Source organism: Seriola aureovittata, chromosome 5, assembly GCF_021018895.1.
Source record: "Seriola aureovittata isolate HTS-2021-v1 ecotype China chromosome 5, ASM2101889v1, whole genome shotgun sequence".
NCBI lineage: Eukaryota > Metazoa > Chordata > Actinopteri > Carangiformes > Carangidae > Seriola > Seriola aureovittata.
In genome coordinates this window covers 2,824,044-2,840,003 of record NC_079368.1, presented here as the reverse complement: position 1 = coordinate 2,840,003, position 15,960 = coordinate 2,824,044, and the positions used below count along the sequence as shown (strand labels likewise).

The following is a 15,960-nucleotide window of genomic DNA, read 5'->3' as shown; positions in this document are numbered from 1 at the left end:
AAGTTTTACCATGATCACAGAAGTGTCACTGTGGTCACGAAGTCTTTATAACAGTCTTTCATAACAAAAAGCGAAAAATATACTGAGGCATGTGTGATGGACACGTGTCCCTGTCAAAGTCAGCCAGGGTGGTGACTGTCTTCCTGTTCCTTTGCGAGTTCTCTTTGCCCACATTTATATTTCTGGTCTTCAGATTCAGGTTTCAGAACATCCTTGCGTCGGACAGCGCATTCATGATTCTGTCTTTCTCAGATGTCCTGTCTGAACGTCTGTCCCTGTTCCTCTGTGCTGCAGCTCAGTGTCTCCTCTCAGAGGAGCCTGGACTCTCGGCTCATGCAGCAGAGGGTCAGAGCAGCCTGGAAGCAGAGACCTGGAGTCCTCAGAGCAGACAATGGCTGTGATGGCCTCCTTTGTGTGCTGATAAATACCCAAGGTGATTTACTGTTGCCCCGGGGTTGTGGTTATTAATTGATTATTATCTCTGAGGACTACCATCAGCACTTTCTCTCAAACAAGTCAACTTTTGTCTGCACCTAATTGCTTAAGAACACTATCGTAGAAGAAAAGGCTGCTTGAGAGTTAGCTTAAAAAATGACCAAGTGTTCGATCGCTGTGACAATAAAAATTCCCCCTGGCTGTGCTGCTGCCTCCTCTCAGCTGACAGTCTTCACACTGTGCAGGGCTCTGCTGCTGCATGTGTCCAAATCACATCTGGGAACATCTGGGTTTAGATGTCACACGTTATATTATATGTCACATTTATCAAAGATTTGGTGTCAGCACTGACACTAGACAACAGGATCTGTAAGCGTGTCAAATCATTTCAAACGCTGCTCAGAATTTCTTATATTTTTCTGTTTCAGTGATTTTAATAATTTTTTATTGCTACCTCACTGAACGGCTGTGTGTGTGTGCGTGTGTGTGTGTGTGTGTGTGTGTGTGTGTGTGTCTGTGTGTAATTTTTGATTTATTTTTGACAGAAAAGCGTTGAATAATGAAGGAGGGGGGAAGAGGAGGGCAGCTAGGCCTTTGGTAATGACAGTGAAATAAAAGGAGTAAATACCAGGCACAGGGAGAACTAGCATCTATGTTTAGCCACTCTATATCTGTCAGTTTATAAATACACATTAAAAAAGGGATAAAAGCTTATCACAGTGACTTCTCAGTTGGCATGATTTAAGAAGGGGGTGGGGGGTGGGGGCAACTGGGCTTCAGTGATGGAAAAGGTGAAAAAAACCATCTGTCCTAACTTCCTGTCTGCACCAACAGCTGAGGGCACTTCCTCTGTCCTTTCTTTACTATCTTTGTAGTGTGGACTCTGTGGCTCATAGAGCTCATCCATCGTTAATCAGAGGTCTGACAAGTGAAGAGTTATAACCAGAAAGCAGTCACATGAATTTTGTTTACCCTTATTCAGACAGAGAGAGAGAGAGAGAGCACAGGTAAACTACTACCCTTCACCAGTTAAATCACTGACATAATATAATTGTAGCTACACTGGGTTTCAGCTGTGGCCATATGTAGTGGTACATGTGACCTCCACTGTCTAAGCTGCTAAAATGATTAAGATTTATATTGTTTATATTTTTTCATGTCTGTGTCAGATTCACATTCAGACACCGACACTATAGTGAGAGTTGTCAACTTTATATAATGGTGGTGGTATTGGTAGTATGATGATTTTGATCATATGACACCTGGATTAATTCCCTGTAACACGCATACAGCATGTGCACCCTGACTGACAGGCACACAGAGAGGGATGATCCACCAGGATTTTGTAAGGAGTTTTATCAATATTTTAGTCTAGTTTTAATTGAAGACAGCACCTGACAGTTTAGTCTTTTTTGAGACATCAGAGGATTATTTGACAAAAATGTACACATATTGAGAATAAAAAAGTGATCAATACATGTAAATCACTTCACATTCTTACTTATAGAACCTTTGATGTTTTGTGACATTAGAAATGTGTTGAACAGGACATTTGAATACAAGACTGCAACAGTAATATCATTCCCATCAGCTTCAACTGTTACTAGTTAGCAAATGTTAGCATGCTAACGCACAGATTAAGATGGTTTACAGGTAAACATTATAGCCGCCTAAACATAGTCATTTTACATTGACATAACAAAAAGCACTAATTCTAGACTTTAATTCATCTGACAGTTTATCCTGAGTCATTTATTGTACAACTACTTTTATCTCAGTATATGACATGTATGATCTGTGGTTCTGTGCAGCAGCAGCATTCTCTGTCCAAGTCAGATTTCCCTCTGGAACAATAATCTTTTTAATGTTGGCCTCACAGAGCAGCTGCTGTTCTTCTACACTCTTCTTCTTCTTCTTCTAAGTCAGGAACGGTTGTACTGTTCTCCTGCTGCTAACTAATCCAATGAAAAGACCCAAACCAGCAGTGTGTTAGTCCGTCTCTAAATACTGTCTGACTTCTCACCTCCAAGCTCATTGGTTCCAACTGGAGAACTTTTAAAAGGCCTCACAGACTCAGTCAGCTGGAGACTGTAGCGTCTAACAAACGTTACTCAAGCAGGAACCCTGATTACCCCCATTCAATTCATTGCATTTTTGATTTAGCAGTAACACAACAATAGCAACTTTGTTCTTCAGTTTGCAGTTACACCATGAGTATCAGTGAGGCCACTGAAGACCAGCAAAGTTATTGTTTGTTTCATTTATTCCTTCAGGAGGGTAAATGTAATATTTATAGTAGTGTACTCTTTATAGGTGATTTGTTTACTTTGTTGTATTGTGCTTTGTTATATTGTGGGGTAAACTTGAGGGAGCTATAACGTTAGGTAACAGCAGCGACACTATAATGCCAACATAGTTCCTCAGCAGTTTTAACAGATTTTTTTCTAATCTGTATAATCTAACCTGTGACAGCTCATTAACCAAGAAGGTAATGACTGTGATAGTCAGTGGTTGTGGTGGATTTTCTTAAAATATGGCTATTGTTGTTCAGAGGATCTAGCTAAACCTGCTGATAAATGCTTGGATCACTTGGATCAAGCTACACTGTAAGTACGGATAAGGAACATTGTTTTGAGCACAGGAAACATGATTTTAGCAGTAAGAAAATCTATAGAAAATAATCATTTTAATTTGTAATTCTTATATATTGGAATCTTTGGGTAAATTTATTGTTTTCTTGAAAATATGCTAGTTCTAAGAATTGTACAACAGAGAATGTGTTTTAATACTTTTTGATATTAGACTTAATAATTCCTCATACTTTATTATATAAACTGATTTTAAGTTTAATGCTTTTAAATGGAGTTATTTAGATAATGATTTATTATTTTTGGATAGCCTACTGTGATTTTGATATACGCACTTTGTCTAAGCCAGATGAGTTGGCAGTAAACCCACTGAAAACCAACCAAGTTGTTGTTTGTTTCTTTTAGTCCTTCAGAATAAAACCAACCTCTTTTCTCAAAATATGATCATCCTGAGTCCAGTTTGTAACTGGTTTGGGTCTTTTCATGGGATTTGTAGACGGAAAGTAAAATAAAGATCATCACCAGACATTTACTTTATGATTTGGGAGCACTTCAGTGCCTAAAACATCCTGTCCTGGCCCCTGGCTCTTCACGTCGTGGTGATGCTTGCCACCCTACTCTTCCTTCTCCTCCTCATCTTCATTGAACAGAAGCAGATAAACAGTCGGTTTCCCCTGTGATGCTGCATTAATCGTTCATTTCATGGGTTAAAAGAGCAAAGTCAATGAGGAGGAGAAATTCTCATCCCATTATCGGCTAAGAGCAAAGTGAACACGTCAGCGATGAAGCCAAGCATAGAGATGATTACTGCGCTACTAGAGCCCCTGATGCTCCACATTGTTCCAATTACAACCTCCTCCTCTCTCAGCGGCTGAGGGATGAACTGAGTACGACTGTTACCACTGAAAGCCACTGTGCAAAGTGGATTTCTTCCACCTTGTCCTCCATTACTCATTGTCATAATGATACATGGCCTGATTAGATAGTTTGTGCTGACAAAAGGTCCATCCTCACTCTTTTATTCCTGATATCTCTTTCAGGGAATCACAGAGACAAATACATCACCCTAAGTATTGAACCCACATAAATCTTGTTTTAAGAGGCTTGTCTCTGCTCAGATTCTGTCAGACAAAGGCTCAGACTTTTATTTATTACCTCAATCCTTGTTTGGTTGGCTATTGTGTCTTCAACATAATAATAGTTTTATAGATCAGCACACATGCACATTATAATCTGTGGTAATAAAGATAAGCTGTAGGGAGGGAGTGGAGGTGAAGAAGCTGCTGCTGCTTTTTCTTTTTGTTTTACTGTAGAGATCAGCTCTCTCACACATTAACCATATATATACTGTATATATACAGTATATATACTGTATATATCCTCCAAATGTTTTTTCTCATAAAACGTGAAAAGTGTGCGTTGTCATTGTCTCACTTGTACACCACAACAGACCTGTTTTAATCAGTAGGTTTTAGTTAAGGATTGGTTCAGTCTGAAGTTCAGGTTACCTTAAAGTGATCAGGTTAAGTTTGTTTAAACGGTTAAATGTCAGGGTAAATCATGTTAAAGATGACACTCATTACCAGCTGTGACAGTGGGGCTAGTCTTGTTTTCACAAGAATATAGACAGAACAGCAGATCAAGAACGAAACAGAATAACACGTACAGTATACACAACCAAATACAAAATAAAACATAAAATAACAAAAAATTGGAATTGGAAATATTCCAATATTCATATAACTATTTTAATTAGGCATTCATTTAGTCTGTGTTTTGTCTCATATAAATTGACCAATTTCCCCAGTTCTTTTTAAACGTATTCTCTCTGACTCTCAAAAGATATGTCGGCTTTTCATGATGAAAATGTCTTCCAACCACTCTTCCTGGTCTGGAGCATTTACATTGAACCAGTTTCTGGTAGCAGGTTTCTTACTTGATGCTAGTTGAACTTTGGTCAGGTAGAGAGCTTCTTTCATCACGGTACATTTAATGTTGGAAGATGTTTGATGGGAAAATATCGCGCTGAAAATATTCTACATGATGTACATGAAGCGTACATTTGATGGGATATTGGATTGTTTCGGTGCAGCAACACACATTTCTCAGCCTCTGTGCCGGTGCTCCCGGCCGCCTCTCGTAACCGTAATCTGAATCTACTGCAGGTAACACGCTGACTTTGCATGACTACCTCACACAACCCCACACCAAAGAATCCGAACTACCCCTTTAAGGTGATGTGTGGGTTCCCCAGACTTCAGAGTCTTTGAGTTCACGGACAGGCCACTGCACGTGCCGTGTAGTGCTTCATAATCTGGCTCTGTGGTCCAGATGTTGTTACACCAGGGAGTGATCAGCCCTGCTGGGAAGTTTTCAGCAACTTCATTGTAGGATGTCTTCATAACTTCATTCAGCTGTGTATTGTGATGAAGGTGCTGCATGGTCTTCCTCTGTCCAGCTCAGATGAGTGAGTTTTTAAAAATCAGCAGTGAGGACTCCTGTATATAACCAATGTTACAGTTCCTCTTTTAAAATTGACTTTTCTTTAACGGAACATTTACTCCAACACACACTGACAAATAAAACTACAGTTATTTTAAGCTGAACTTTCTCATTTGTCCTGTGTTATTCCTTCAGCCCAGCTCACACACCTCCTGCCAGTCGCTCCGGCTCAGGTCATTTTTCAGTCTGAATCCAGCCTCTGCTGCAGATTCTGCTTCTCAGAGCGACGTCGAGCGGCGCGGCCTCAGACTTACTGCTGCTGTTTGTCTTGTGAGCAGAGGGGAACATCAATCCTTTGTTTTAATAGTGTCTCATTCGTTCACATGCCAGCACAACAAAATGAAGCCGTAATTACTGCCCTTAATTGATGTGGTTTTACCACCTCAGACGATACTTCAGAGCCCTGCTCCCCCTGCGCTGTATAGGCCCCGCTGCTGTTGTTTGCACTATATTTCTGCAGGTATTGATCGCTATTATGGTAAATCCGATGGGCACAATGGAACTCTATCAGCAAAATGCAGGTTAATTATCTCAGGGTCAACCACTTTGCAATCCTCACAAAGAGCCGGCCGTTCTCTCTTTATTGCCTCGCATTAAATTGCAAATACAAATTATTATCTGAGACCCTTTATTTTGCTAATCAGGGAGTGGGCTGGCAGTCATTAATAGAGGATGACCTCCCATTCTCCACACAGTGTATTAGTGAAGTTTTAAACAAGTCAAGACTAATTTATCTGTAGCGCTGCTGTTCATGACTGACTTTTTCTTTTTCATGCCTGTTAATCTTTGTTTAGGAGGAGCAGCTGTCAGACTCACATGAGATTCAAGTGTTTTGTCCCTACATTGAAATAAAACCTTTATAGTGAACGGAGCAGCGTCGAGCGGCTGCTGCAGCTGAGGCATTAGAAACTTCTTTCTGAAACTTATATTTCCTGCTGTTAACAGAGCTGTCAGACATTTGACTGGCTCCAGATAAATTGGCCTTATGAGGAGGTGCAGCAGCCTATTGATGAGAGGAACCAAAGTTAATGGAATTGATTGTGGATATTGTTTGCTTTCTGCAGGGACTCCAGTGAATCGGATTCCTATCATGGCCAAGCAGGTGTTGGATCTCTACATGCTCTACAAGCTCGTCACAGAAAAAGGCGGCTTAGTGGAAGTCATCAATAAGAAAATATGGCGTGAGATCACCAAAGGCCTTAACCTCCCTACCTCCATTACCAGTGCAGCTTTCACTCTCCGAACACAGTGAGTACAACACAGATGACTGATAGCTGCTCTCTAACACCAGGACAGGTGTCTCAGTATGATGGTGTGGTGTGTCCAACATGAGTGAGATGCTTTGTTGTTAGTGTACATTTTTTTTTGGTCTGTGCTGTTATTAAAATATGATCTTTTTTCTTTTTCTCGGGTTGATTCACTTCACTGGTCCAAAATTGTTTCCGAATGATCTATTTTGACTTATCGGATTCATTATTTCTGTTTGCAACCGAGTCTCATAGAAGGCTTTAAATGGATCATGAAGTAATACAATAAGAAAAGAATAAAAAAAAGAAAGAAAAAGACACAAGAAAATGTTCTCAGTAGATCACTGACCTCTGTCAAGGAGAATACTGAGACATTAATGTTCAGTTTACTGTAGTGATCCAGGGTTTGAGCTTCATCACCATGTGACAGTTCATGTCATTTATGAACACGCGGTGTACACTGAGGAGTGGGCGGGGTCATTTGTACTTCACAGTCCGCAGAATGAAAATTCGTTGTGGATCAGGGCTGGAGCCAGAAAACCAGCTCTGTACCAGGATTGGCCCGTGTCAATGTCAGGGGTTTGAGTTAGAATAAGTACTTTGTTACAGGTGGATGACTGACCTCCGTCGTCAGGTTAACAATAATAAACACGTAGTTAAGGTTCATCAGTTCATCCAACCTGACCTCCACCGCCCTGAATACTACGTCACATGACTCACTCCTCTGCTCCAGTCTTTACTAATACGGCCACTTGAGGACGCCTAACGATACTCGTAATAAGCTGCTGCATATCATTTGTAAAGTCAACACTTAAAGAGGAAGAGAAACATAGTTTGAAGGTCGTTGTTCCGTTTTCAGATCATTCTGTTTCCTCAGTCCTGCTCCTACCCTGCAAAAATCGACTGATTAATGATTGATTGATCACATGGTACAAAGTGACTGAGGAACAAAAAGCCAAGTGAATGACTTCCTCTCCCCTGCAGGTATATGAAGTACCTCTACCCGTATGAATGTGAAAAGCGAGGACTGAGCTCCCCCGGCGAGCTCCAGGCAGCTATCGACAGCAACCGGCGGGAAGGCCGTCGGCAGAGCTACGGCTCTGCCATCTTCAGCTACTCTCCCGTGGGCACCCCCACCCTCCTGTCCTCACCAAAGATCCAGATGTCCCACCTGCCTACGCTCACTCACAACAGCGGCCATATCTCCCAGGTGCCTGTGATCAAGAAAGGTACGACAACACGAAGATGAGCAAGATCTAACACACAACATTTATCACACAAGATCTAACACACAACATTTATCACACAAGATCTAACACACAACATTTAACACACAAGATCTAGACAACAACATTTAACACACAAGATCTAACACACAACATTTATCACACAAGATCTAACACACAACATTTATTACACAAGATCTAGACAACAACATTTAACACACAAGATCTAACACACAACATTTATTACACAAGATCTAGACAACAACATTTATTACACAAGATCTAACACACAACATTTAACACACAAGATCTAGACAACAACATTTAACACACAAGATCTAACACACAACATTTATCACACAAGATATAACACACAACATTTAACACACAAGATATAACACACAACATTTAACACACAAGGCAAGACTTGACAAAATAAGGATATGACATCTATCTTCTGTCAGATGGAGCAGTATCTCACAGCAAAACATTCACTATATAAATGATGCCAAGTATGTTATTGTTGATTAACTGCAGTGATGAGCCACAGAGCTGCAGCTCCTATAACTGGTGCTGGACAGTCCAATTTGTTGATGGCAAACGCCCTGTATTACAAAAAAAACTAACGGAAACTAATAAAAACTAAACTTAAACTGAGCATTTTCACACACAAAAAAATGAACTACAAACCTGCTCTAAAAACTCATTAAAACTAAACTGATATTTAAAACACAAAGTCAAAACAAAATAAAAACAAAAACCACTGAAAAATCCCAAACTATTATAAGCCTGAATATAAAACCTTCTTTTCCTGTGAGTGCTTTTAATGGAGAACATCTGCAGGAAGTGATCAGTGTTATTGATGATGCCTGAACTGTGATTGGAAGATAACATATCTTATATATCACACCTGGATACTTTCGGAGGAACCTGGGACTCAACTGTCCCTGTTCACGAGCGTAAGCCTGGACCAGGATCCTGCAGCTGCTCTGGTGAAACCTGGTGCATGTTGAAGGAGGGTAATAAGAGGAATGGAGCCTTCAGCAGAACACATCCTAAATAAACTGATTCTTTTTCTGTCACTCTGGAGGATGATTCATTTCCTCCTTCATGGACACTTTGTCGAAGCAGAGATTGCACATGATGTATTACACAGATCACAACATGTCTTTGAGAAACTGTTGCACGATCACCGAGCCACGTAAGGAGAAGTCATCGTGTTTGCATGTCACAAATTGATTTCACAATCGCTGCACCGTTTCCATCCATTCATACTCATGTAACATGCGGGCGGTGTGGTCATCCCCCCCCAAAAGAGGAAACATCTTGCAGGACTTCCTCATATCAGCACCGCCGATTTCCAAGACAGTCTAATGCACCACAGAGAGCCTGGCAGCTCTTTGATGGCAGGTCTTCAAGGAGACAGCAGCTGACTGACTGGGTAGCGTGACTCCAACACATCACAGTTATTTTAGTGTCGTTTCTCTGCAAGGTCACAACATGAAATAAAATCCAGTGTTTCAATTAACACACTGAATAACTGGCATCTCCCAGCATCCTCTGGGCCCAGCCTGAGTCACTGAGGGGACATCATCAGTCCCAGGCGTCTGTTATAGGGCCCAAAGTGAGCCAGAAGAAAGTATTATATACATGTTCACACAGTGTGGCAGCTCTCTAATAAATAAGTCTGTAGGGGCACAAAGCTCAAACTGACTCCTCCTGTAAAGCAAAAATGTTTTATTAATCTATTTTCCATCGTACAAAAAAATTGTTATAATAATAATAATATAATGATAAAGTTTATTTATAAAGCACTTATAAAAATCAGAGATTACAAAGTGCTTCAACAGGATGAAATAATAAAACAAACATGTAGACAAATTGCTCAAGATAAAAAATAAAAACAATAATAAATAAATAAATAAGCAATGCACAAATATGTGAGATATTTAAAAGAGATTATTCAAAAAGTTTGTGAAAGAAATGTCTTTTAAAAAGATGACACTGATTTAATGAATCCAAATTCATCAGGCAGGTTGTTGTGGTGCCCTGACAGCAGAAGCTCCGCCTCCTTTGGGATCACATTTTGACAGATGTCAATTAATATTCCCCAGTTTGTCTCTGGGTCCAAAGGTTCACTAAATATTATCCACAAATTCTAAAAGAATCCACAACACTGTTAGAAATGAAGTCTCATACATGTAGCTGGACAGGTGCAACACATAAGAGAGAAGATGTGTGATTATGGACAGGCGACCTCCACCATATATCCACATGATATAATGAAGAGACTTCAGAAACTGAATTTGGCTCCTGTACAATCACCACATTATTACATTTCTTAAATATTGTACGTTACATCTGTTTTATTGTCGTCCACCTGTGTGTGTGTCACGTGACCGTTTTGGTCCAGTCATGATGGAGCATTCAAATGGTTTGATTGATAGATAGATAGATAGATAGATAGATAGATAGATAGATAGATAGATAGATAGATAGATAGATAGATAGATAGATAGATAGATAGATAGATAGATAGATAGATCTAGACCAACTGTAACAGAGCACCTCTGTGTCACCAGCATACTGAGGAAAAAATACTGTGACATGTATCATGAAGGAGATTCAGAACAGATTTTAGTGGATTTCCTGTGAATATCTTTCATGATGGGGGTTTCTGTGTGTTATAAAATATAACATGTATCAGCTACAGATGTGTGTCTCATAGTCTTCCTCTTTCCAGAGGAGCCTATGATGTCCAGCTGCCTGCCCAGCCGGATGGCCCTCCCCATGTCGCCCAGCAGCCACCACGCGGCGGCCGTGGCCGCCCAGGCGGCAGCGGCGGCCCAGGCAGCGGCTGCAGCTCAAGCGGCGGCGGCCGTGCAGGCAGCAGCTCTGGAGCAGCTCAGAGAGAAGCTGGAGAGCGGCGAACCACCAGAGAAGAAGATGATGATGGTGGCAGAGGAGCAGCAGCGGATCATGCAGCACGCCCTGCAGCAGAACCTGCTGGCCATGGCCACCCAGCTGCCCCTCAACATCAAGCTCAACAACAGAGGTGAGACACACACTGACTGAGGCTTCATCTTTTTTAATCTTCAGTAGGATGTTGACGGGATTTTAGAAATACTGAGTCATTAGCTCAAGGCCAAGACCAAAGAAATGAGAAAAAGTTTGTTTCTTAATGTGTTTGTGTTTGTTTGTGGAATATAAGCTTCTTCAGAATTCACAGAAACAGCACAGAGGACCGGACCTGTGTGCTCAGCTGTAATTACGGAGTGGGTGTGGTAGACTTACCTTTCCCTCCCGCTCCATCAAGAACACACACAACAGCTGTGTCCCAATTCAGGGGCTGCTTCCTAAGGAGGATAGCCCTCATAGCCGTCCTAGACCACGCCCTTTGAAGGCTAACCAAAATGCGTCCTTTCCTAGCATCGTCTGAAAGCTTAACCGAAATGTGTCCTTTCCTCACGTCCTTTGAAAGCTGAACAGAAATGCGTCCTTTCCTCGCATCCTTTGAAGGAGGATTTCCGTTTTGTGCAACCAGCTGTGCCCACCCTTACTGTTGTACAACACAAAACTTTTTTTTCACAGAAACTTGAGGTTTTAAGGTCCTTGGTTTTAACAGTTGTACCATTAGCTGTTGAACTGAGCTGAAACCCAATACTTACATTTAATAGTGTGATCCCCATGCTCTCTGTCAGTGCTGTTTGCTGCCATATTATTGTCAATACTGGCGTGCAAAGAATCTTGGGATAGGTTGGGCCATGAAGGATCCACCTGTTGGAAAGGAAGGACACTTTTCGAGGAGACTTCGAAATGGGACGGTCTCGTCGCTGCCCCAGCCTCTGGAGGATTCGGCCCCCTGAACTGGGACACAGCTGATAAATGTCTGTGATGAGGTTTAAAGAAGAAAGTCTGAGGAGGGAGGTCAGAGACGGACAGAGTCACTTGGTCCTTGCATGGGATTAGTTGAAATGTAGAATTATAAACTTTTACTGCTGCTCTTACATACTTTCATCTAACATCAGTATTTGTCGGAACACTCCACATGTGTGGGCGTGATGTGAATGTGGATCTTTTACAATCAGGAGTCAGATGTAATGAGACCGAGATGACAGTGTGAGGCGGGCCCTGTGTCAAAAGCAGCTAATGGCTCCTGCAGACAGCCTGAACCACTAATGTGCACATAGTTCATCATATCACATGTGTAATTTGCAGCTCAGCTCCACAGATGTTATGAAGAAATAGTTCCCGCGGACCACAGGCTGCAGCCAGCTCAGGCTGACACACCATAAGTCACATGTGACTTAATGATAGAGGCTAAAGGAAGAATGAGGGGCCTATCTGCTGGAGTGTGATATCATCTCTGTCTGCATCACTGCCTCTCTCATATTAGTCATAATAGCAGGCTTTGCACTTGATACGTGATGGAGAAATGAGTGAGAATCTCTCTCAGGTTAATTCCCACACTGGTCGTCTGGCTGTGGCTCTGTCATTTAAAGATTACATCCAAACACTGTTATTTGTCTCCACCCATATGAGTGTGTGTTTACAGACAGTTTGATATCAGTGTGTGTGTGTGTGTGTGTGTGTGTACTGTTGGTCTCTTTTCTTAAGACATTTCTGTCACATTTATTCAGCCAAGTTCTCCAACTGTGTGCTGCGATAGGATTCATCCATAACTGACATGTACAAATGGCTGTAACATCTTTTGACAGTTCTCTGTGCCCAGACCTCTTTAATAAAGCTCTCCTTATCCTGTCACTCTCTGAATTATCACCAATACTCCACCGGGCGCTGCTCCTGCTCCTTCTGTTCCCTTTCTAAATGCTCATATTGAGTTTTTCTCTCTGCTCCTCTCTTGACAGATGATAGACAAGAGACCGCATTGAACCTGTCTACCAACGGCATTAGCAGCATCAACATGTCAATAGAAATAAATGGAGTTGTCTACACAGGTAAATAGAGGGGCCGTTTGCTGATGTAATTGCAGGCAGGAAATTCAATAAGTTATAGCAGCACCCTGGTGCTTAGTCCTCCACGCAATTTGATGTCTTTGCTATAAAATCCATCGTAATGAAGTGGCAGTCCAATAGAGTTAAAAAAGTTAAATATCTCAAAATTGGGCCTGTGGATTTGAGGTCGATGGGGCTTATTGTCTTATGTGCCTGCCTAGAGAGTGTGTGTGTGTGTGTGTGTGTGTGTGTGTGTGTGTGTGTGTGTGTGTGTGTGTGCGTGCGTGTGCGTGTGCGTGCGTGCGTGTGTGTGTGTGTGTGCGCGTGTAAATGGAGGCAGCTTGTGTATTGCAGTAATTACTGCCTCTCTGGTTTAACATGGACCAGTTGTGTCAGGGTATAAGCCTGGTGGCCGTCACATCATGTCTGAGCTCTCTCAGTGTTTTGTGTGGACTTGATCCAACTCATCCTGACACAGACTGACATCACATTAATCTGTGTGTTCAGATCTGTAGATGAAATATAACAGTTACTGATGACTGCCTCTGTATTATCCATATAAATTTGCAGGTCGAATTTTACATTTAACATCTTAAATTATGCAATTTATTTGCCTTTAGCAGCAGAATCAGAGTTCTGATCAGCTATTTACACAAAGCCAGAGTCAAGTCAAGCCAGTGCTACTTAATAAACATAGCTTTGTCTCGAAGATCTTTACAATCTGTACAACACAGGACAAAAGGAGAGACTCCTCAGAGGAGATCTCTCTTCCAGAGAAGACAGAGTGAGGGAATTAAGTAAATAAACATATAAAATAAATATATAATGTTATAATGTTTCCCTCAGTGCTATGTCCACACTACTACATTTTAGTTTTAGTTTCCTCCTGCCTGGACCTATTTTATTTTGAAAACTCTGGGGTTGTGTTGTACCTGGACATCAGAAACTGAGACCATTAGAAACGTTGACGTAGACACCCGCGGTCACTCCCTGATTGGCTCTTATCAGCCTGGACTACCAGTGGTGAATACAACATGATAATTAATTACAAGTATTACTGACCTCGTTGTCTTTGCTAGCAGCTGATCAGTTAAATTCTGTATTTTAACGCTACATCTGTCTTTGTTGTTCAGAGTATTTTCTGTAACTAACCAACTACAGAGAAGACAATCTGCTTCCTGTTTACACAGGTTTGCACATGCTCAGTGTACATGAATGGTCATGTGATATGTGTTTTCAGGTGTGATAGTACAGATATAGATCATTTGCATTTTAAAATAAAAATGCAGAAGTATGGATGTAGCCCTAATTATATATTATACTGTCAGTGGCAGTGACAGGAGGGGTATACTGTTTGTTACTGTACATTCAGACTGAAAGCAACCACAACGTCAGAGCTGCACGCCCGTTGGCAGTGTGGGCGTCAGAAAAAGTCACGTGGGACGACAGCAACCAATTGGAATGTAGAAGTTTTCCACTCTAGAGAACGCTAAAAAACACATTGTGTAAACTTTAGTTTCTATCAAACATTTGTTCCAGAGCACAATGAAGGAGAAACTGATAACTACAGTGGCGAGTTCCCTCCTTTACTACATGTCTCTGTTTGTTTACCGGAAACTGAAAATAGGAGGGACTTACATGCTAACTAGTGCCATAGCATGCAAAACAACTTGATGCTAATCAGTTGGTAATGTTAACGCTGCTAATTTAAAAGATTTCACATGCTTAACTTATAACCTACTTGTGCTCAGTTGGTACAAAGATACCGGCTGACATATCTGTTTACTTTGCGGGTCCTTTAAATAAAGTTTTGCAATACCAAACATTCTGAACAAACTTGCTAGCTGTTATTCCATCTATTTCATCTACGTCAGCGCGCCCGTCGAGTCCTTGACCTTTCAGTCTGAACATACAGTCAAACAAGTCTAAGTACAGTTAGACTATAAATCAGACAGGATTATATCACTGCAGTTTTAGATCTCTGTCTAATAGAAACAATGGCTGCCTGTGAGGTGTTAGGATAGTGGAGCTGACTCAGACCTGATGTTTGCTCCTCAGGCGTCCTGTTCGCTCGCCAGTCGGCCATAGCAGGGATGACGGGGCACCGTGGGAAACACAGCAGCTGTCAGACTCAGGAAAAGACCAGTCCCACACAGTTCCAGCCCTCCTGCTCCTCCTCCTCGTCCTCCTCCTCTTCCTCGCTCGATGGACACAGAAACTCCTCCCCCTGAGTTTCTTGTCCGTCCTCACCTCCTCACCTCCATCCTCCCCTCAAAGACACAGCAGCTGGAGACACGACCATCAGACCGACTCCAGCAGCTCCTGAAGGTGGCTTTCCCTCCATCCATCAGTCAGATTCCTCGTAGGTCGCCTAGCAACAGATTGAAAAGCAGCAAACTTGTATTTACAGACTAAATACTTCTGCCCCTCCCCCCACCCAACCCCCTCCTCGTGCTCTGAATCAGTAGTGTGTTTCCAGGACATTTAGCCTCTGTGTGTTGCCATTTTCTTTCACATCCTCTAAGACTGTTCACATTCACGGCTGCTCATCGGCTGAAGGTTCGAAGATGTTTGTAAACTCTCTGCTCACAGCTGATACCAAAGAAAATACGTCTCTCACTGAGCACTGAGCTTCAGCACCAATCATCAGACCTGATGAACAGAGCAAGAACAACACAAAGCAGAGCACATGTTAGCTTAGCATCAGAGACTTTCAGCTACATCAGGTGTTCCACTGAACAAGTAGGTCACACACGTGACACAGTGAGATCAGCAGCTGCTTAGCTAAACTGGTTAGCTGGCTAATTAGCAATCAGGCTAATGAAACTAGATTAAAAAAAAGGCTAACACACAGCTCTGTCCTCTAGTAACAAACAGTATCTCCCAAAAGTTTTATCAGGGCCAGATTAACTTGTCTCTCAGATGTCCCCCCAAACCAGTCAGAAACCAGTCAGCTCGGAATCCCAGAAACCAACTAGTAGGACACTGGACCACTATCCTGCCCCAG

At 41.8% G+C, this 15,960-nt stretch overlaps 1 protein-coding gene across 1 annotated transcript in view; it reads left to right on the top strand.

Moving 5' to 3' along the window:
* Positions 1-15,521, top strand: part of arid3c (AT rich interactive domain 3C (BRIGHT-like)) — a 70,655-nt gene extending 55,134 nt beyond the window's left edge. Inside the window, exons 4-8 of the mRNA XM_056375699.1 lie at positions 6,590-6,773; positions 7,757-8,001; positions 10,742-11,053; positions 12,867-12,956; positions 15,012-15,521. Coding sequence (XP_056231674.1) covers positions 6,590-6,773; positions 7,757-8,001; positions 10,742-11,053; positions 12,867-12,956; positions 15,012-15,184 — 1,004 coding nt within the window. The 3' untranslated portion in view covers positions 15,185-15,521. The remainder of the gene's footprint in view (positions 1-6,589; positions 6,774-7,756; positions 8,002-10,741; positions 11,054-12,866; positions 12,957-15,011) is intronic.
* Positions 15,522-15,960: the final 439 nt, after the last annotated feature.